At 38.2% G+C, this 21,575-nt stretch overlaps 1 protein-coding gene across 1 annotated transcript in view; it reads left to right on the top strand.

Moving 5' to 3' along the window:
• The window catches only part of DPP10 (dipeptidyl peptidase like 10), a 244,744-nt gene that overhangs the window by 205,024 nt on the left and 18,145 nt on the right, over positions 1-21,575 (top strand). The window contains exons 9-17 of the mRNA XM_041405727.1: positions 912-1,066; positions 3,520-3,617; positions 6,747-6,870; positions 9,038-9,076; positions 10,179-10,286; positions 14,514-14,605; positions 16,039-16,086; positions 16,625-16,746; positions 20,660-20,707. Of these exons, the coding sequence (XP_041261661.1) occupies positions 912-1,066; positions 3,520-3,617; positions 6,747-6,870; positions 9,038-9,076; positions 10,179-10,286; positions 14,514-14,605; positions 16,039-16,086; positions 16,625-16,746; positions 20,660-20,707 (834 nt within the window). The remainder of the gene's footprint in view (positions 1-911; positions 1,067-3,519; positions 3,618-6,746; positions 6,871-9,037; positions 9,077-10,178; positions 10,287-14,513; positions 14,606-16,038; positions 16,087-16,624; positions 16,747-20,659; positions 20,708-21,575) is intronic.

The following is a 21,575-nucleotide window of genomic DNA, read 5'->3' as shown; positions in this document are numbered from 1 at the left end:
GGTATGCAGTCAGGCCTTTTCCCTCAGTACACGATTCTCAATTGGTTTTCCAGCCAAATTCTTCAGATTTACATATAAAATCTTTACTAAGCAGGCCAACATATCAAATACATAATGAAAATTCTAAGTGTTTTCACAAGTGGAAGGCTTGTGCAGGGAGAATTCAGAATTGCTCAGGAGCTGCTGGGATTCCAGGAGTTTGGGTTCTGTGCCTGTGGTTGCTTCTGGTTTGTTTCTTTTGACTGTGATATACACTGACAATAAATGTGAGAAAACATTGAGTGACATTCTTAGAGAATTGGGTTCATTTGGAAAGCAGATACAGTTTGGATAAAAAAAGAGTTTGGTTCAGATTTTCAGAAAGTTTCACTTCAGAAAAACTGAACTTCCCAAGAATTAAAGCTTTCCACTAGACTGAGACAAGAGAATCATAATATTGCACTCCAAAAATGATTACACAAATATGGCTGTGTGAAGATCTGCATGCTATCAGATGCCATAACTCAGAGAAATAAGATATACTGAAGAGGAGAATAAATAAAATACATATTAAGAGGAGAAGAAAAAAAATTGGTGATCCCAAAAATACCCCAAACCCCCAAATTATTTTAAATTATTTCAAACTTAACTAAACACACATATTGGAATAGACTAGAACTAAGCATATGTCAGTAACAATCGTCTTTCACATTTAGATGATTTATTGATGTTAGTGGAAGTATGCATTTGAGGAAAATGCTCCTTCAGTGTTCCTTGTTATCCAACCATTCAGCCCAGGATGATGTGAAATTACTGAAATTATAGCAGCCACATTTCACGTTGGCACAGGGACAATAACTTGGTGCCAGCTGAACAAGCTGGCTGCTGTGTGTGAGTTTTTTCATGGACCCTAAGGAAATCTGGTTTTGCAGAGGAGCTTCTCCACTCCCACATTGCCCACTGGTGGTCTCCAGACGGGGAGAGACTGGCCTTCCTGACCATCAATGACTCTCTGGTGCCCAACATGGTTCTTCCCAGGTTCACGGGAGGTCTGTATCCAAAGGGAAAGCAGTATCCATACCCTAAGGTAAGATGAGTGGCAATGCATCCCCCACCTCCTCTTCTGTGATCACTGATAATATTCAGCCATGTGGAAAGAGTGTTTCCAGACAGTAAAAGAGGCTGGGTTTGTTCATGATGCTTTTCAGGAAATAATAATAATTCCTTTTTTTTTTTTAATTGCTTTTTCCTGAAAAGAAACCATTGGATGAGGGGACAGCAGAGAAACTAATTTAAGTAATTTCATCACTGATATTTGGTTTGGTAAAATCAATCCAGCACCTCAGAGTGAGGGGTAAAGCATTTGAAGGACTGTGTAGGAAAAAGATCCAGCCCCAGCTGCTCTGGAGTCAGTCTGTGTGCAGAGCTCAGGGCAAGTTCCTTCACAGATGCAGAGATGCAGAGATCTCAGTAGATTGTGCTGTTATTAATAAATGTGACAGACTGGCATTGGATAAGATAAGCCACAGTAACATATTTTCATGGCTATCAAAAAGAGAAAAAAACATTAGAACTGTCAGTGTTTTAGAAGATTTAGACAAGGTTTTTTAGGTTTGATTTGGAAAGTGAAAGAACAGCCAGGAGTAATGCCTGAAATCACTTCTCATTTTCTGGGGATTTTCTGGTGAGGTGCCTCCAGATCTGCTGTTTTGATCTTCCAGCTGATCAGTTTATCCAGACCTTGCACAGTTTCAAAGTGTCTGGGCTCCTTTCTGGCAGGTCCACCTATATGGCACTCCTCTGGCATTTCAGGGAAAGTTTGTTGAGAGCTTTAGAAAATATTCCTGTTACCTTGCTATTCCTGCTACTGCTTTTTGGTGAGGAACCTTTACTCTTGATGGCTGAACAGTTAGACTGTACCAGGTACTATGAAACAATAACATACATTACATAAATAGCATATATTTGTGCTATGAAATAATACTCTGAAATAAAGAAACAACAGTAATTTTAGGTAGTTTATATTACTTGCATTGGCAAAATCCCTTGAGTGACAGAGCAAAGAATAAAATAAGGAACATTTTTAAGTCAGCTTTGTAAATGAGCAAGCAGTAATATTATTTCATTAGCTATTCAGAATAAAAGTGATACACAATACTACTTCAGTAATCTCATTAATGAAGAAACATTATCTTTATTTAATGTCTCCATTTAATACAAATTTAGCTCCTCATTAAACATCATTAATTGATAATGAAGCTGGTGGTGTAGCAACAGAGATTAAAAAAAAGATTTGGCCTTTATTACAGAGTGCAACCATCAGAGAAAATTATGTCTAGGATTAAAAAATAAAATGAAACACACATATTTTTGTGGAACATGCTTATGCTGTGTCTGGGTACATGTCATACACACAGACTGTATTATAAAAAAGAAACGTTTTTGAGACTTTATTTTTCCTAGCTGTGTAAAGAACATACAAATACCACTTCCTTGTCCTCCATACCACTCAGAAATGAGTGGATACAGCATTTGGATTTCATTTTGAGATAAGTCCAATTTCTAACAGGAATTTGGGGGTGTATTTCAGCCTGTGAAGAGCCAAGTATACAACTTTGTCATATACAATAGTAAATCTGCAGAATCAGTGATTTTTACCTTTTCCTTCCAGTATTAAACAGGGCTCAGCCCCACTGAGGAGCACACTGCATGTTTTGTGTCCCAAGGGTGTTATGTAGTGTAATTCCTGTGACAGGAAACTGAAACTTGGGGATGGCATGTCGAGGACAGGGGTGTGGGACTAGTAGCCCCTCCTTGTAGCCCTTGAGAACCTCTCTTCCTATTTCCATTGCTTCCTCTTCCTCTCAGGAGCATCCCTTAGCAACAAGCCATGTTACAGGAGAAGGATGATTCCCACCTCCCTGTATATCCTCAAGATTTATCAGTCTCTTCCCAGTGGGAATCTGTCAAACTGTCATGTTATTCCCCTTTAGCCACAAGAAACATTTTTTTCCCTTGGAGCTGGCCTGCCAAAGCAGCTGGCTCCTGGTACAGGCCAGAAATTGAGACTTTTCAGCTCAGCAACCAAGGGGGGGAAGACTGAGGGAAAATGGTAAAGAAAAAGAGAGGTGGGAGAGGAAGAATGCTGTCCCAGACTGAGGTAGTTCAGCTTTTCAGAAGAAGGAACAACAGCATCTGAAAAAGGCTTAGCTGGAGGCTGGATTTACCTGTGGATTTAGGCACTGACTGTGTTTTGGTAGCTGACTTCACTGAACTGGGGAAAGCCACTTCTAGTGCTGGTCACAGGCACATGAAGGTGTTCCATCAGCAAACAGTGTGAGAGAATCACTCAATACTTCATATCTTCATCTGTGTGATTCATATGGCTATGAAATTAATTTCTCAGATTTAAGATACTTGAGCTTTAAATAACTTTTCATTATTATAAAATACTGAATTATGTTAACAACTGAGTCTGCTTAGCTGTCACTGATTTAGTGCCTCTAAAACTCCTATTTTTTTTTTTTTTCTTTTCCAAAGGCAGGTCAAACAAACCCCACAGTAAAGCTGTTTGTAGTTAATCTGTATGGACCAGCACACACCCTGGAACTGATGCCACCTGACAGCTTTAAGGCAAGGTATATAATTTCATGGTGAAATGTTTTATGGTAATTGTTCCCAAAACAACCAGGATGTGGCCACTTATTCCCAACTGTTGCAACCGATCTCAGACTGGTGTAGCTCTCCTACATAAATTGAGGTTCTCTAATTTATTGCAGGAATAGTTTAATAGTGAATTATGCCTTGCAATTATTAGTGACAACTGGAATGCTTCTGATTGTGTTAGTAAGAGAAATTATTTTGAATGAATTGAGCATTTTGAAGTGTTTTCTTTCTATTGATGGGCCACTACTGAAAAACATAATAAAATCTGCTGCTGCTTGCCAACACTTCATTAATTTAAACAGTGCTGTAAGTTCTGAAAGTTTTCTTGCCATCAAGATCAGCATCTTCACACTCCTTGGTGGCATTAAAGTTGAACTTTGTGTCAGAAGGCACAAAGAAATTAAGTAAGAAAACAATGTGTAAGAAAAGATCCCCAAGATAAAGATAATCTTGAAAATGCTGTTCAGTAGTTTTGGTTTCACTTCAGGGTTTTCAGATTCATTCTGCCTCCTCAGCAGATGGAAAGTAATAGTAGACTCAAATATTAATGTTAGTATCTTAAAACTTTCTTTGTCTTCTTGAAGTGAAGCCAAATCACTTGCCAGTTCTTGATAAAGATACTTTGTTCAATTGATGAAAATTCTGGCTTGCTAGTGCATGAGAAGACTGAGTAAATGTATTTAAACCTGGGAGAAAAAAAGTTAGTTTCTTCTTCATTTTAACTTTCATATTCATACCTTCATATTAAGGTATAATTTCCATGCTGTAGAACTTAGAAAGGTTGTATAATTGTTAGCCAGTTTTACTGTAAATTGTGAATTTGATTCGGGATTTCAGTAACAGTCTTCACACTGGTCATCAACACATATATGTCCATATATCAATATATATAGAGGTATGAAAAATGTGCTTTAAAATGGCTTTTCTAGAGTGAAAATCTTTGAAGTTTGTAGTTATTGGGAGGGTTTTTTTTCCTGAAGTGTTAGCTTTTTTAGTAAAAGTAGCAGCTGCCTTTAGAAGTCAGTTTATTTCAGTGTTTCTAACCCTTTCATTATGGAGTTATTAGTAAATAGGTCATGGGAGTCATTCAGAATGAAATTGAATAGTTCATTGTCACATATAGTTTTAAGGATCTTTCAGGGCAGAAACATTTTTAGAAATAGTTATAGGTTACTTATTAAACTATTTCTAGAAATAGTTATACAGGTCATAACTATCTGTTGTTGTGGAGAGATTCACTCCTGCACAGAGAAACCACAGAAATGGGAAGGGAGGAGGAAAGGGAAGGGGAAAGAGATTGTGTTAGTTAACTACAAAAGCTAGCATTGAGATTCTCAACTTGTCCCAAATTGTGCCTGGTGTAGGACCTTTGAAGACATAAAACTGTTTCCCTCATTTTTAGGGCATCTGGGAACTTGATGTAAGATTGAATAAATTCAATGAATAAATTCAATGAAAAAATCATTTTATTCTTTTAGGGATCTTGTAAAGGTGCTTGGTAATATTTCCCAAGTCCTGTTCAAGCTATTCTGATATAAAGATAGGAATAATGCTTGTAAATTTTACTCCTGAAAGTTTTATTCTGTAGAAAAATTTTCCACCTACTATGTACTGTTAATATCACAAAACGACTGACAATCTTCCTTCAGATACATGGTTGTATTTCTGCAATTACTGTCTCCTCCCTGGTGCTTCCATTTTACATGTACAGTTATGTTTTCTTCAGTGAAAAACATCTTTAATATTTTGCTTCAGTCCTTTGTCCAGAATGCAATTAGTTTTTCCTCTTGGAATTGGGGCTGTGAGGAAGCTGGAGATGTGTATGATAGAGCCTGAGCAGCTTGGGGACACAAAATGATTGCTCTCCTGCTTGTGTCACCTGGTGTCATGGTAGATCTTGTTTTACTTGTGCATATGTTTTTGCCCCTCAGTTAGATTAAACATCTGAATATTAGACTCAGAACACACTTGCAGTCCCCATTTCCATTTGTCATTCTGGTATTCAAATGTGAAAATACCCGTTTTACTAGAAGTCAAATATGAAAGGCAAAGGAATCTGCCTGCTGGGTTGCTCAGGTGTGTTCAGCACCAGGCTGGGTGGAGCTGCAGTGCACTCCTGTCTCCTGCCTCTCCTGTGTGCAGCTTTGCTGCTGGTGCTGCTCAGCATCTCTGATCTAGCAAGGAGCCTTTTGAATGTATAATTAAAAGCCTGTTGTCAAAGACTAATGAGATCTCTATCAGTCATAGATTAAAAGCCTAATAATATTCAAGCTAAGCCTTGTGTTTTAACAGGGGTCTGAGATTTTTCCAGACCAGCTGACTCCACTGTTGCACATAACTCAGCTGGACTGTGAGAGCTGCCAGCAGGGGAGAAGGGAAGGAAAGAGCTGGGCTGGGATGACAGACTGCAACAGGTCTTCTCTTAACATCCCCAGCCTGACAGCCCAGCAGGATCTTGGGAGGAGGGAGGCGAATCCTCCATAGCAGCAGCCCAAGGGAAGCCTCATGTGCTCAGCCAGGGCTCTGCTGATGGACACACAGTTTGGCTGATATTATGAGCTGTTGGTTAAAACAGAAACAGGAACACATTGATAGTGAGAGGGACCTCCCTTTTATCCAGAAGTCCTGTTATAAAATACTTGTTATGTTATAATTTTGAGGTGGGCTCTAGCTGAAGTCGAATATTATAGAACCTTTTTTTTTTTTTTATCTTTGGCAGTAGGACTGGATTATTTTGAAAAATGTGTGTCATCTGAAGTTATTTGTTGTAGAAAAATACTGACTTCTGTTGGAATTCAGTGCTTGTTTCCAAAAGTACACAGTTTATGTGTATTTGCAGGCATATGTCTCATGGTTGGTAAAGTTTGTGTATATATGCAAAAGTTTCCCAGGGGAACATTACACTGAAGGACTGAGCCATCCCACTTGTAGGAACACAGATGCTGAACATTTGGGGTTATTTTCTCCATCCTTTAGTACAGGCACTGTCATGCAGTACAAATTAGGCATTTAAATGAACTATATATATGAGGGGTTTTTTTCTAAAGTCTAATCTGAAATATCAATGATTTGAACATTGTGTTTTCAAATGTTTTGCTTAGGGAATATTATATCACCATGGTGAAATGGATAAGCAACACCAAGGCTGTGGTGAGGTGGTTAAACAGAGCTCAGAATATCTCCATCCTTACAGTTTGTGAAACCACAACTGGAGCTTGTACCAGGGTAAGTTGTTTGGTTTTTGTGTTGTTTTTTTTCCCCCCAAGGTCTCTTTTCAAGGTTTCTTCTGCATTTTGTTTTCATATTCAGAAAAAGATATTTGGAAATCAGTTTTCAGATGCAGTAGTTGCAAGCTCAATGTAATTAGTCAACAGGGAGGAAATGGATGTGAGAAAATTCCAAATGTGGTGAAATGAGTTCATGCAGTTAGCAACTTTGAGTGACATTTTCAGAATTACTAAGCTTTGTTCATTCATTAGCCTCATTGGAAGCTGCAGTTGCTGAACATCATGTACTTGGGATATAGCTAGAGCAGTGACAAGCTTGTCCTCTGACAGATATTTTCAGCTGGCTAGTTTCTCCTCTTTCCTCCTGCAGAGTTTCAATTTAGATCTTTCTGTCTCTCACAGCTTCCATACACTTAAGGAAAAAGTGTAAAATTCTTATAGCTCCTTCAAATTTGATCACAGAATTGAGTAACTTTAGAAAAAAAAAAGAAAAAAGAAAAAAAAAAGAAAAGCAACAGGGATATTTCATTTTTGAATGTAAGCCAAACTGAAATACATTTTTCTCTTTGAATCCAGACACATTCCACCCCTGGACTCAGACTTTGACTTCTGACACTCCTGCATTACATCTCCCCATTTTCACAGTCAATCTTGCATCTTGAATGCATTTGGCTGCTTTCCCATTCTGAGTCACAATCTCTTCCCAGAACCAGCTAAAAGTATAAATATTTTCTGTACATGCTGATATCAGTACCAACAGATGCTCCAAAACAGAGGGTATAATTTGGCAGTTTAAATGGTTATGAGTGATTAATGTTGGCCTCTGAGTCAAAAGGCTCCCATCAGTGTCTGCTACTGAAGTCAGTCACATTGAAGTGTCAGAGATTATTTCCAAGCTCTTCTTCTTTTGCTGCCTACTACAGGGTGTTTTTCCTCACTCAGAAACTATGAATGAATCCCCAAAGTATGGATTAAGATTGTCACCATGGAGATTTGGTTCCTGTGAGCCTTTTTTCTTTTTATTAAGAAGGTTGGTCCTGAACCACTGCAGCTGCTTCTGGGAGGCAAACCTTTATGTGCTCCAAGGTCAATTGGACTTGTTGGAAGTAGGTACCCAGGGAGCTGTAATCCAGGACATAATGTAAGAGAGACAGACTGAGAAGTCCCACTCCAGAATACTTACAGTGCAGCAAAGGACATTTTTAGGGGGCTGAGGAAGGATTGTGATGCACTCTCACTGTTGTGAGCACAGCCCAGGCCTGGCTCCTCCTGGAGGGTTCCTACACTGCAGCCTCTGGGATAAGGTGGTGCTCTTGAAATCACTAATGGATGAGGAAAGGATAAACATGTGAGAATTTAGCATTGTATCACACCATTTTGTTTCAGCTGTAAACCTTTTTTTTTTCTTTCTAAGATGTTGCACACGTCCTCAGTTTCAAAAAGGAATGTATAACACCAACTGCTGCAGTAGCTACAGATATTCATTTTTCAGGCAATATATGTACAGATTCTTCTATAGCTAATAAATTTTCATTACTTCACTGTGACTGACAATTTGCAGCAGTTGTGTATTATTTATTTTTTCCAACAATGTGTGCATGATATTTGGTTGTTTTGTTGTGGTGTTTTTATTTATTTTTTTTTTCAAATGACATGATGTGAAATATGAGTATGAACAATAAAACTCAATAATTTGTTTTTTCAGTTTTTTTTTTCTCATCACTAATGCCACACTACAACCCATTAAAGCACAGGATTGTGGTTTGAAAAGGTCTCACAATTTGAGCTTGATTCTGGCTGCTTGCCCAGTGTTGATGAAGGACCTAAAATATCCAGTTGTCAGATGATGCCTAGAGGAAAAAAATAAGTAGAGCTGCCTATGCAAAACTTCTTGATAGCTAATCAGAAAGGACTGAAATGGCATTCTTAGTTGCCCTGTGGTGTTCTACCAAAAACTGAATAAAGCAGCTGTCTTTGTAATTCAATTATCATTTGTTTCAATGCAAGTGCCAGCAAAGAGATGAGGAGATTGTAACACAATTAAAAAAAAAAAAACCAAACACCCAAATATTAAATAGCTAGAGACCTTTTGCTGAATGTGAGAATTTTTTTTATCTATAGCTATACCACAAAAGCAAATTTTTTTCCTATTTTTTTTCTTTTAGAAATATGAAATGCAGTCAGATCTGTGGCTTCCTAAACAGGTACAGTATAAATGCTATTTCTGGGTGCATAATGCATAATTGCTTCATTGTCATTTTTATTTAACTGTATGTTATTTTATAACCTAATAAAATCCTGAGACACCTGTGAGGATTTTGGAGGCAATATTCCCTTCAGTTTCTGGTCTGTCTGGATTCAGTTGAGTAAGCATTTAGATGAACAGCTGATTAACTACACAAGTCTGGGATGCTGGAAGACAGACCAGATGAATCTCATTCCAGGCATGTCCTACTTACTGTGATTTGTTTCTGATTTAAAAATGATCTCACCAAATTAAAGCAGAAGGAGTTCAAAGATTAGAGGTCATATGGGCTATAATTGGAATGAGAAAGTAAAATATTTCTAAATTCATACCCTGAACAATATGTTTAACTAATATGTCAGCCAATTATTCCACTTTCATAGCTTCAGAAGAACTGTCCAATAACTGGATGAAACATTCCATTTAAACTACATTTCAGGCTTCATTTTGCAATGTGCAAATGAGAAATCATTTTAACAAAAAAAACTCCTATGCTTTTATAGCAAGCCATTTCCTTTAATATTTCTGTGCAAAGCTAGACATGGAGAGATGGTATCACATCAGGCTACAGTTTGTGGTAAAACCCTGATTCAGAATACCACTTCAATGTGCTTATTTTTTCCCATATAACTTTATCAAAATCAGTGGGTGTTAAACATGTGCTCAGTGAGTCCAAACCATTGAAACTTTTGTTCTCCTTCTCAGCAGCAGGAGTTATCTCTGTCATTATTTGTATGTCTATAAAGGACACTGTCCTGGAAAGTCCCCCTGCATTAGGAATGAGAGTACCAGAGGTAATTAGCAGAGATTATTGTAAGAGAGAGTTCTGCAAGGGCTGTAACCCACCCTTTAGGACAGGATTGCACATGGCTTGAACTATATTCAGCTTCAGCCACCACGTTTTTGTTAAACTTAACAGAACATACTTAAAACCTAAGAATGTTTTCTCCAACTGACTTCTGAGCACAGCAAAACCAAGGAGACAAAAAAAATTGAGGCTGATCTTTTGTTAAGAAGCGTGATGAGAGGTGTGCCAGACTAACACAATGCCACACTTACAGAACGAGGAGCCCGTTTTCTCCAAGGATGGCAGCAAGTTCTTCATGACTGTGCCAGTGAAGCAGGGTGGCCGTGGCGAGTTCCACCACATAGCCATGTTCATTGTGCAGGTAAGGCTCTGCTCAGGCTGCTTCTGACATCCTACTGGTCATCTGGGATGTTACTGTGGCACAGGCAAAGCCTGACCTTCAGTTTAATCAGAACACTTGTGTCATGGTCATTTGTCCTGCCTAGCTTGTCTTTTAGTACAGTGGGATGTGTTTATAACTTCTTCTGGAATAAACACTAATTTTACCTTCTCTAAATACACTATACATGCATATTTTAAAATAACAAATAATTTTAAATGTCTGTTCAGAACCTGCTCTTACAGAACAGTAAAAGGAGGCAATACCCAAACTTAAAACTTGTATGAAAGTTAGGATTCTTTTATTACCCTTTGCAACATTTTTCAGCGGCTTCCATTTCCCAGGGTCATTACTTTTTCCAAAGAAGAATCTGAACGAAGATAAATTTGCAGTGTGACTTTGAAGGTCACTAGTATGAAGTTGTGATGAACTAATAAAGGAAATTACACCCTGGAACAGAATACTCCAAGGCATCTATTTAAATCATCAGAACATTAATCTAGGTGCTTTAGCAGAGCCATATGACATAGGAGGGATTACCAAGGTACCCAAACATCAAAGTAGCAGATTTGTGCCAGGCAGCTCTGTTATCTGCCTTTGTGACAGTGTTCTGGCATGAACATTATTAAGTCTGAAATATGTTCACATTGCACTGCAGACAGAACAAGAACAAAAGAACTTTAATGACAGTTTAACCTGAAGAAACAAGAGCAAAGATACTCATTCACTAGAGTAAATATATCAGGAAAAAGTCAGTGAAGATAAAAGGGATCACAGACATGTCAAATTCCATTTCCTAAAGAAAACAGTAACTCAGATGACAGTCTGGTAAAGGTGTATTGATATAATAACCACATAAAAATTCACACCTGAGCCATTTAGTTCCATTTAGTCAGTTGTGGTGGGTCTAGAATATACTTACTAGAATATACTGCCCACTAGGATATACGTACTCATTTCCTGCTATGAGATGGGATTAGGAGGAAGGCAAAGCAGGCTCAAAACTTTATTAACAGTAACTAAAAGAAAGCTGGGCTGGCCTTGTTACCTGTTCCTAGGCTGGAAGGAAATGAGAGAATTCCCAGCATTTGTTTGTTTTAAATCGTGAATCTCTCAGAGGTGAATCTGTTTTTTAATTGGCTTATTAACATGCTTATTCTCAAAGCCAGCCAGCAATTGGTTTTTGCTAGGCACAGAGGAAGCTCTCAGCAGCTCCTCACAGAAAAAAATACTTCTGTGCGTGGCTCCAGTGCAAACCCAGCACATCAATCAAGCCTTAGTTTGGTATCTTTCACAGTGTGAATAAGTACCTTAAAATACACTAAATAATCATGATCTGGATCTGAAAGTTCACTTTCAACATTCCCAAGGATGTTACAGATACCATCAAGTTTGCCTTAACCTTGTAGGCTCTGACATTCCTTGCTACTAAAAAGCCCAGGAAACTTGATCCTAATTTAGTAAAATATTTAAGCAAAGATCAAGCCCACTCCTATTCAGTAAGGTAATACATGCCTACTTTTAAACACATATTTTAATTCCAGAACACATCTTTTAATTCCAGCAGAATAATGTTTAAAGTCAAGCTTATGTTTCAGAATTTAGTATTCTGTCCCTTTTAGGCAGAATTGCAGCTCTGGGTACTGCACAACTCCAAAGCTAAAAAAATACTTCTATTTTGCCTGCCATCAGCATGAATAAACAAATCTGAATGGTATCACCAATGACAAATTTGACTTTAAGCATGTAGCTGCTCCTGAGAAAAAGGAACTGTGATATCCCATGTATCAGCCATTATTCTTCAGTAAGCAACATTCTTACGTGGTAATGGGGCTGATACAGAGCAGTAAAGGGCAGGAAATATGTTTATATGATGTGTTTTACACACCGCATTAATCTGATTGTCCATTATTTCTAAAGCAAACATAGAGGCATGAAAAGTATATTAACCGTTGCACATAAAGCCCTTTGTCACATTAGATGTTTGTCACACCTTGTGAGAGCCACAGCAGCACAGCAGGTGCCCTGCAGAATTTAAAGCAGTCAGCAAATCACCAGTACCCAGATGGTCACAGCATTTCCAGGATGGAAAAGGGTGACTCTGGAATTTGGCACTGGGATTCTCATTCGTTCTCTGGTGCCACTCAGTAGAGGCATCAGCCCATTGACAGAAATCAGTTTTCATGTGCAGGAAAGTTAAAACAGAACCAATGTGGACTTGAAGGGATAAAGAAGCAAATTTTAATGGCTTGCTTTGATTTAATCATTGAGGCTGATTTCTCAAATCTTACAACAAATGCTGGTATTGTAAAAGCAGCGAGCCTCGTCCAAAAGAATGATGAATCTGACTCCATGGATATCAGAAGGCTAATTAATTACTTTATTATGTATTTATTATGTATTATTATTATGTATTTATTCTGTACTGTATTACACTATATTACACTACATCTAAACTGAAACTGCACAAGCACTCAACTCCACTGAACAAAATCTCATGACTGTCTCCTGACATGCACACATGGATGCAATTGGTCACCCCGGGCAGACAATCTCCAGAACAAATTCCACATGAGCACAACAAGAGGAGCAGCAATTGAGATAGGAATTGTTTCTTCTTTCTCTGAGGTTCCTCACTGCGATTCCCAGAAAATGTCCCTGGGAAGTTGTGCCTTGCTTTTCTCTGAGAAGGGAAATGTGGCCGCATGCTGGTCTTTCTCAGGCTGCATTTCTTTGACTGCACTTCAGAAAAGCACGTGCCAATGACAAAAAGCACGTTAGCAGAGACATCTAATTAAATCTTTATGCAGGGAGAGGTTACTGTCTGAAAGGTTACTGTCTGTCACAGATTATTTACTGTATGAATGGAGAGGGCTGGATGTGTGGTTTACTGTTTTCAAATGCTTTCAGTAACTTATGAAATATTTAAAAGAAGCTCGTCTCAAAATGAGATTGAATCATGTCTTATGTATCTAGACATTTCTTTCATGGAGTTCTGCAACTCTAGAAAATCTCCTTTTTTTCCAACCACAAAATAAGAATTATAAAGTAACTTTAATGGATCAAGAGGATAACTTTCTTCAAGCTTCATAAATTATGCATTATGGCTGTAACCTTGAAAAATAACCATGTTTATTAATGCTTGGCTGCGCTTTTTATTGTTCTTTCTTGTTAGGTTCTGCGATCTTAATATTTAAATATCTATTTCAGTAGTTGCAGCTTCTCTCTCTCTAAAGAAGCAATAGTCACTTATAATAAATCACTAATACTTATTTTAATCATTCCTGGAGACAGCACTGAATATCAGAATCTTTCTGAACATAACCATATGGACAGCACCTAGCACAATATCCTGATTTCATTTGGTACTTGCAAGGCTTGTCATAGAGTTGCTATGTCGTTCTTTCCTTGTGGATCTGTTGAGAATCAGATCAGCTCCAAGGGACTTGGTTCTGCCTTGCCAGCTCCCAGCATGTCTCATGGGGTATATTTGTGCATTTGCTTCTTTTAGTTATTGCTGCTGGTGGTGTGGAGCTCAGGGCACAGGTCAGAAATACATGGATTAAAAATAAAAAAGGCCAAACTTTTTGGCCTTTATGACTTTTTGTAGGCCTTGTTACCACTATCACCTCTGAAATGTCATCTCTTTTCTCTATTAAGTTTGCCTTGAATTTGAAAACTAAGAATATGTATATCCAGGCCAAGCATAATAACCCTAATATAGAAAAATGTACATAAAGTGTGTTCAAACTGTGAGGGTTGAAATTTTAATTTTCAATAGCTGGGGCCATGATTTTACCTTTTGCACTAGGAAACTCCCTCAGAAAAGCTTCTCACTTTGGGTTTGTTTTTTTTTATTTTTTTTTATTTTAACCTTTGTCTGATAAAGAGTCTGCTGCAACTTCCAGCCAAAGAGTTGGTTTTACCTGCATTGCTTCCTGACTTCTATTATTTGTTGACATGGGGGCAACTGAAAGAAAAATTGTGCTGAAAACCAAGATTATTTTAATGACTTTAAAAGGCTTATAGATGGGAGGGAAAGGATGAGTGAAGTTCAGGCCTGTCAAAATGTGAGGTTTGTAATTTAAAGATGTTATGTTGCATATTAAAGATTAAAAAGCTGCAATCAGTAATGGCATGTGCAGGCAATCCTGCTAGGTGAAGAAGAATGTGGCAAGGTGAAAGTTAATGTTTTCCATCTCTCAACAGGCTAAAAGTGAACAAATCAGCGTGAGACACCTGACATCGGGGAACTGGGAAGTTATCAAAATCCTGGCATATGATGAAAATACTCAAAAGATGTAAGCACTATCCCCTTTTTTAATAAAAATATTCAAGTTATCAAAGTTGAATCCGTTCAACTCAAAATTAAACAACAATATTTCTTTCATTTTGGAGCATTACCATAACTTTGACACACCTGAGTACATAAGAGGACAATTCATCTGCCATTCTTTTCCTAAATGCTTTTTTATGCAGAGGGAAAGAATCACACTGTGATATCACTTGACTGTATTTTTCAGAATAAAAGGAATCAACACACAGTGCAGCAATAATAACATTTGGTAACCTCTTTCCTGGAATCTAGACAAGAAGTCATAATAAATTTTTAGTACTTGATAAAACATCACACCTCTACTGCATGAGGTCTCAGAGTTCTGGGGATCTGATCCAACTTCATAAATGCAAATTATTTATGGAGATTATCAGAGCTCCTGATTCTCACAGAGAACTCTTTCCACAGCCCATGTTAGTGAGAGTGGAAGGCAATGCAATGCATATTTGGTGCTTTTGGGGAGGAGTTTAGAACTAAGACCAAATGTCTGAAGGCTTCACCTGACTTCAGTGGATCTTGCTGAATTTTCACTTTTATCTGTCCATGGCAAAAAATACACAAGCATATCTAATTCTGTTTTGCTTTAAAATAAATTATATTTCAACAAGAACTTTTTTGAGGCTGCAAGAATCTTTTCCACTGGTACTGGAGAAAACCCTTTTTTTTACAAGTCTTTCTATGGGTTTTGAAAATACATCCGTAGAGAATTTTCCTGGTACTTCTGCAAGGCCCAGGGGTAAAGATGAGTTCTGGATGCAGTCAGGCTGCACAGAGGTGAGATGGCATAAGGGCTGTCTCAGCCACTTGAGGGACTGCCTTGGCCTCCTGTCAAGCAGAAACTTCGTGGGGATCCTATCAGGGAAACACCAAGGGTTTGTCTTGGGGTTCTTGCAAAGTCTCTTTCCACCCATGCAAAGTAGATAGAAGGAAAAGTTGGTTTACAACTCACAAATGCTCTCAGATCTCATAAGACTTATTGTAATATATGACATAATTTCATTGTGACCTTTATCTGCTACTTGGGTTTAAATTGCAAACTCTTGGAGTGAAGCAGAAACTTTCTCTTCTGTATTTTTAATATGCAGAGAGGTGTCCTGGTTACTACTGGAGCTCCTGGGCATGACAGGAATTAAAACATGAGATCCTGTTTTCATCACAGTTTATACAGGAAATTGTATAGCTTCTGAAATAGCTAATCTGTATATTGGATCTGAGTTTAATCTTGGGACTTGGGTTTATATATAAGTATTTTATCCTCATGTATATTTGTGAACTTTTAATTTTTAAAAATGTTACTTATGGTGTCTCTCACTTCTCTAAACACTACCCAAATCAGACAGTTTAAAATCAGACAGTTTACCAAACTGAGTTTTAACTTTTTTCCTCTTTTGGACACAGTTATTTCTTAAGCACTGAAGAGTCCCCAAGAGGAAGACAGCTGCACAGGTAAGAGCTATATGGGACAGTGTTATCAGCTTCTTCATCCCCAAGCCATAAGTGCTGTGGTGCTTGGTAATCATTTACATTTTGTAAAAATTACTATGCTTGAGCTGTAACAAAGAAACTGCCACAGCTTTTCAAAATGAAAATTGCCATTTTCTAAAAAATGCAAGTTTCTAAAAAAAATTTCTTACCACTTACATCTTCGCTATTCCTTTATAAGAATCTAAAATGTTAAAACTAAATTCAAGCATTTAACATGACTGTTTCAAAAGTAATCAAAGTTTTCTAAATAAAAGTATTTATAGCGTTTAATCATGTAACTTAAAGTGTGGGGGCAAATCACCTTATTTTCAGTGCTTAAATCTTAAGTTAGTGAGGTTTTCATGGTTTCCTACTAATGCTGATATTGCCCTCCAGCACTGTGAGTTATTGCAGAGCCAGGGGTGCTTTGGGCAGCTTTTGGACCCTGTGCACATAGCCAAGGTTACTTTGTTATATTTTATTCCAATATAAAATATTTCTGATCATTTTCTTCCCCCAGTGTGTCAACAGTGGGGTCATTGAACCGTCAGTGTCTCTCGTGTAACTTCTTGAAGGACCAGTGCACATACTTCAGTGCAAAGTTCAGCCCCATGAACAGGCATTTTCTCCTGCACTGTAAAGGTAAGGCAAATGCTCAGGGTGCAATGCTGCTTGCTTCTGAATGTATGTATTCCTTGAGAAGGGCATTAGGCTGGACTCTAACGCTGAGGGCAGCAGTGGATTACTCAAAGTTCTGTACAGAGCCTGTTCTAAGACTGCACGTACAGATGTTCTGTGAAATTATTAAATTAAAGATGTTCTGCTAAATTACGAGTGATGTCAGAAAGCTGCTCCAATCCTGACCCCTCTGTCCAAGTAAAGGATATCAACTTACATTCACCCTAAATAGAAATCCTACACCAAAAAATCCAGAATTTTCGTGATGGTACTGTGGTTTGTAACAGTTTATTATTTTGTATATTGGGATTGATCTTGTGTGACTACACCTAGTTAAAAAATGAGGGTCTGTATTCTTTAGCAGTGTTTGTACACATGTATGTGCAATGTATCTATACACCCCCATAATTATATGTATGGGTGTATCTACCAAAAAACAGCTGTGGTTTAATCCACAGAGACAGATCCTCTATATCAGTGCAATTGTAATAAATAACTCACAGTGGTTTACTATTAGCTGCATTCCAGTAGCACTGAATGGCACCAGTTGGCTTCAGAATTTCTGTATAACAAAAAAAAATTAAAACCATCCCACACAGGGAAAGTTATAACCTACACCTAGGAAATAAACACTGATATATATGTGATAAAAAAAGGTTCAGAAAAGTATGAGACAATGCATAATAAAGTACACAGTTAGACCTGTTGTCCTTGAAACTTGCAAAATTTTACAGACACCATCCTTGCAGTATTCTTTCATAGCTAGGATCAGAGTGCAAAGAGTAGAGGTCAATTACTGTGGAATACATATGAATAGCTCATTTTATATTCATGCTTTTTCTCTATTTCGTTCATAACTGTGCTATTTTTTTCACCCCCACAAAAATAAAATACCTGCTGACTTGATCATTGAATGTATCCAGAGAAGGAAACTATGAATATATATTGGCCAAAATAAGGGATTTGGTTTTGGTTTTGTTGTTTTGGGTTGGTTTTTTGTGGAAATGCACCTACGGTACTTAGCTGATTAGAAGAAGAATGTACAAACTGTATGGTTTTTACATGGTTAAATCTGCAGCAGAAGTGATGGAGCTAATCTTGGGGTCCTTCTCTGAGTAATGAGCTCCTCATGCTTTAGGCAGAGTTTTCCCTTGTGCTTGACGTAATCCCTATGGGGTAAATCTCAGATTCTTGCAGGAGAGAGGGTTGATAAATTGGGAAGAGTTTTTTGCCCTGAATCAGCAATGTGCTGGGGTCCAAAAGCATCTTGTTACTATTTTAGCAAAATATATTCAGCCTGTAATTTTTAATGTGCTTCTTGGATGTAAAAATGTGGATGCCAGTAGGAGGTTATGCATGTGATTACTCACAAGCTCATGACTTTCAGTGACTTTGGCAGTTCTTTGAGCTGGGAAGGCTGTAGATCATCCTCCCAGGATTAAACCTGCACTCCACTGAGGTGCAGTAGACCACCCTGGTTGGGCAGGGATGCTAAACCACTGTCATTAATTTTTTCTGCCTTTAACATTAATGTGGAGATAATGCTGGCTGGGAGTTCAGGGTCTTCTACTTCTCCTGTGTTTCGTCAGAGCTTGGCAGGTACAGCAGCAGCGTGGCCCCTGTGGAGTGCCAGGGCCCTGGGCTGGGCTGGGCATTTAGCAATGTCAGCACTGGTGGCAAGGTCACCATAGAACTGGCATCAGAACTCTCCTACTTGTGGGAGTATGAGCAAACTGCTTTGAGGAGACAAATGGCACATCTGCTGTGTGCATACACACTCGTTTTCCCACAGCAAACAGCCTTCACCCAATTGTTACAAAAGCAATTTGCCCAGAAAAACCCTTGGGGGACTCAGGGCTGGTTCTATCTGTATAAGTTGCAATTCTTCAACCTCCTGTGCATCCACAACCACCTTTATTAGGATTGTTTTTCCTTCTTAGTTTCCCTCAGCCAGGAGATCTCTCATTTTACCAGCTGTATCCATCTCCAGAGACTCTCCAGAGTGAGGAGTTATTTCTTGTCTGGTAGATGGAGGACTGACTCCTCAGCCTCTCAGTTTTGGTAGGCGCATCCTTTGCGCTTACTTTCCACTGCTTGGGGATTTTTCCTTTAGCACTTGACAAACACTAGCAAGATATTTTTCTCTCCACTCAAATGAGATAGTTTAGAAAGGGAGTAATTGTTTCTCCCATTTTATACAGCAGGAAATAACTGTGGGTTTGGGGTAAGTGACAGGAGGTAAGTGGGAAATCCAAGTGTTGTGCTTTGTTCGGATGCACTGTAACACATAGGACAAGTAATACTGCAAGTGAGTATACCTTATGAAATAAGTAAGTTTTCTTATCATCCCTAATTTCATTGAGGAGTGTGGGAGAGGGGAAAGTAAGCACATGAAAAATGCACTGTAACACAATACCTCTGACACAAATTTGTCTTTTTTTTCCCTCTGATCAACATTTTAATCTACTGCAATCTGCCTTTTTTCAAAATGTCATCATCCTTCCATCTTTTAGTATGACAAATAGAGACAGGCTGGAAAATGCTGGTGCTTTCCTGCTCAGAAATGGTCTTTCTTAAATAAGAATTGAAAGCAAAATGACAAATTCAGAAGTAAAAAGGACTGGAAATAAAACCAAACCAAAGCAGAAGAGACATCTTATGAAATTATCTTCTTAGAGAGCTAAGGCAGAAAGCTGTGATTTGTCAACAATCCACCTGTAAGATTTTTGTCAATCGTCCCCCCTGAGGGAGAGAATGAAACTGATAAAAATCTTCAGTGAAGGCTGTGAATGTCATCATGCTATTTATTTCAGGTATTTACATTTCCCTAGGCTCATGCCATAATTAATTGAGAGAGACAACCTCTCAAAACACATAAATTAAGCTCTGTCTCTTGACTTTCAAAGGGAATTGTTGGTTTGTTTGGTTTGGTTTGTTTGGTTTGGTTTTTTGTTTTTTTTTTTTTTTTTTCTCAAAAAGAGAGTTGTAACTCCTAATTTCAAACGGTCCATGCCTTCATCTGCCACGGGGTCCTCAGGGACTTCAGCTTTTCTGTATTGTTCTTCATCACCCAATAGTGACTGAATGCTTGTAATTTAAGCACTGAGGTAAAATAGAGCTTCTCATGTGTAAATTCCATGTTGGGGGTGGGGACAAAAGATTTTCTTTGCAGGTTTACACTGGTGGGGATCTTCAGAGCAGGGACAGCAAGACTCAGCCACTCTGGGTAGGCTGAATTCTTGGTCATGCCAGTTTCACATACCAGCTTGAGCATTTGCACAGCAGCTGCTGGCATGAAGAATTGTTTTTAGTTTCTTAGTGGTGCAGTGAAAATCAAGCATGTGAAATAGGATTAGACTACATCACACCTAGATTTAACTGTGATGCTGTTGGTTTTGCAGAGGTTGCATGCCAAGGGAGTTTCTTAAACAGATAATAATGTGAAATATATTTTTTCAACACATCTATCATTTTTTCATAGAGAAAATAAGTGGATATTATCATTAATTCATTTCCCAGTCAACTTAAAGTTTCTGAATGTCAAGCTGCTGTATTTTAAATAGTACCATTAAATGCATCCATAATTTTTTTTATTCATCACTTAAAACTTGAACATGGAGATTATTAAAAAAAAAAGGAATGGTCATTCTGGGTGCAGGGTCTGGGCTGCTGAACAGGAAGAAGGCAGTGTCTGTTTCATGCTTTGTTGGAACTGTAGCCCAGCCTGTGTCATTTCCAAGAGGTACCAGTGGAGTTCCTGCTGTATTTGAAGGGAATTGTGTGTATGGAGCTTCCAGGATCCTGTCTTGTGTGGTAACTGGTGCTCCAGTACAAACTACCTCACCCTTCCTCTGGTTTTCTTCTCTCCTCAAACCAGGACCAGGTGTTCCAGTTGTAAGTGTGCACAGGACAAGTAATACTGCAAGTGAGTATACCTTATGAAATAAGTAAGTTTTCTTATCATCCCTAATTTCATTGAGGAGTGTGGGAGAGGGGAAGGTAAGCACATGAAAAATGTCATGCAATTACATGAAAACTAATTCATATAAAGTGCTATTAATTGCCTCTTAGCAACATCCGCATCAGAAAATGGTAAGGAAAGGAGTCAATCCTAATACTTTTCCAGATTTTTAGATATCTTTTGGACTAAATGCATGTGACTCATCTTCTGCTTATACTTGAGTGAATTAGATGGCAGGTTGGTATTCATCCTTTTCACTTCCTATGTAGATCATGCTGCCATTGCAGTATACCTTCTGTGTATTTGGAGATGTTTTTAGAGATGTTTTTAAAATTAAATTCCAATTATGTTGAAGTCAGGTACAGTCCTTGGATGATTGATCATAAAAGCTGACCTACATATGGTAATCTACTCCTTCTCTTCTATTTCTCAAACCAGAAAACCTCCACTGGCATTTTCAATGAAGACAAATCCAATAATAAAGGCTTTTTAGGAGGGTATTCTATACCTCTATTTGTCAAGTTTTATTCATTATTTTCTTGTCTATTGATGCCAGTATTTACTGTTACTGTTTCCTGGTTGCTGAGGTGCTTTTTTAGTGGAAGACTGTCCTTCAGCAGTTGAATTTTCCTGGTGGTGCAGTAGAGGTAACAGCTCTGCCACCTGCAGCTCCTCTGTGACCCCACTGCCATGGAAGTGTGGGTTACAGGAATGGGAGACAACTTTTCATTCAAAAGCACTACACCAACTCTTACATATCCTCATTTCGTTAATGGGATTATCCCCAGGATTTTTTTCTCAGAATCCAGAAATCCTGAATTGCAGCTGTCTG

Source organism: Onychostruthus taczanowskii, unplaced genomic scaffold, assembly GCF_017590055.1.
Source record: "Onychostruthus taczanowskii isolate IOZ18803 unplaced genomic scaffold, ASM1759005v1 scaffold10, whole genome shotgun sequence".
Classification (NCBI taxonomy): domain Eukaryota; kingdom Metazoa; phylum Chordata; class Aves; order Passeriformes; family Passeridae; genus Onychostruthus; species Onychostruthus taczanowskii.
Note: the sequence above shows the minus strand (reverse complement) of the source record. Positions and strands in the feature narration are given on the sequence as shown.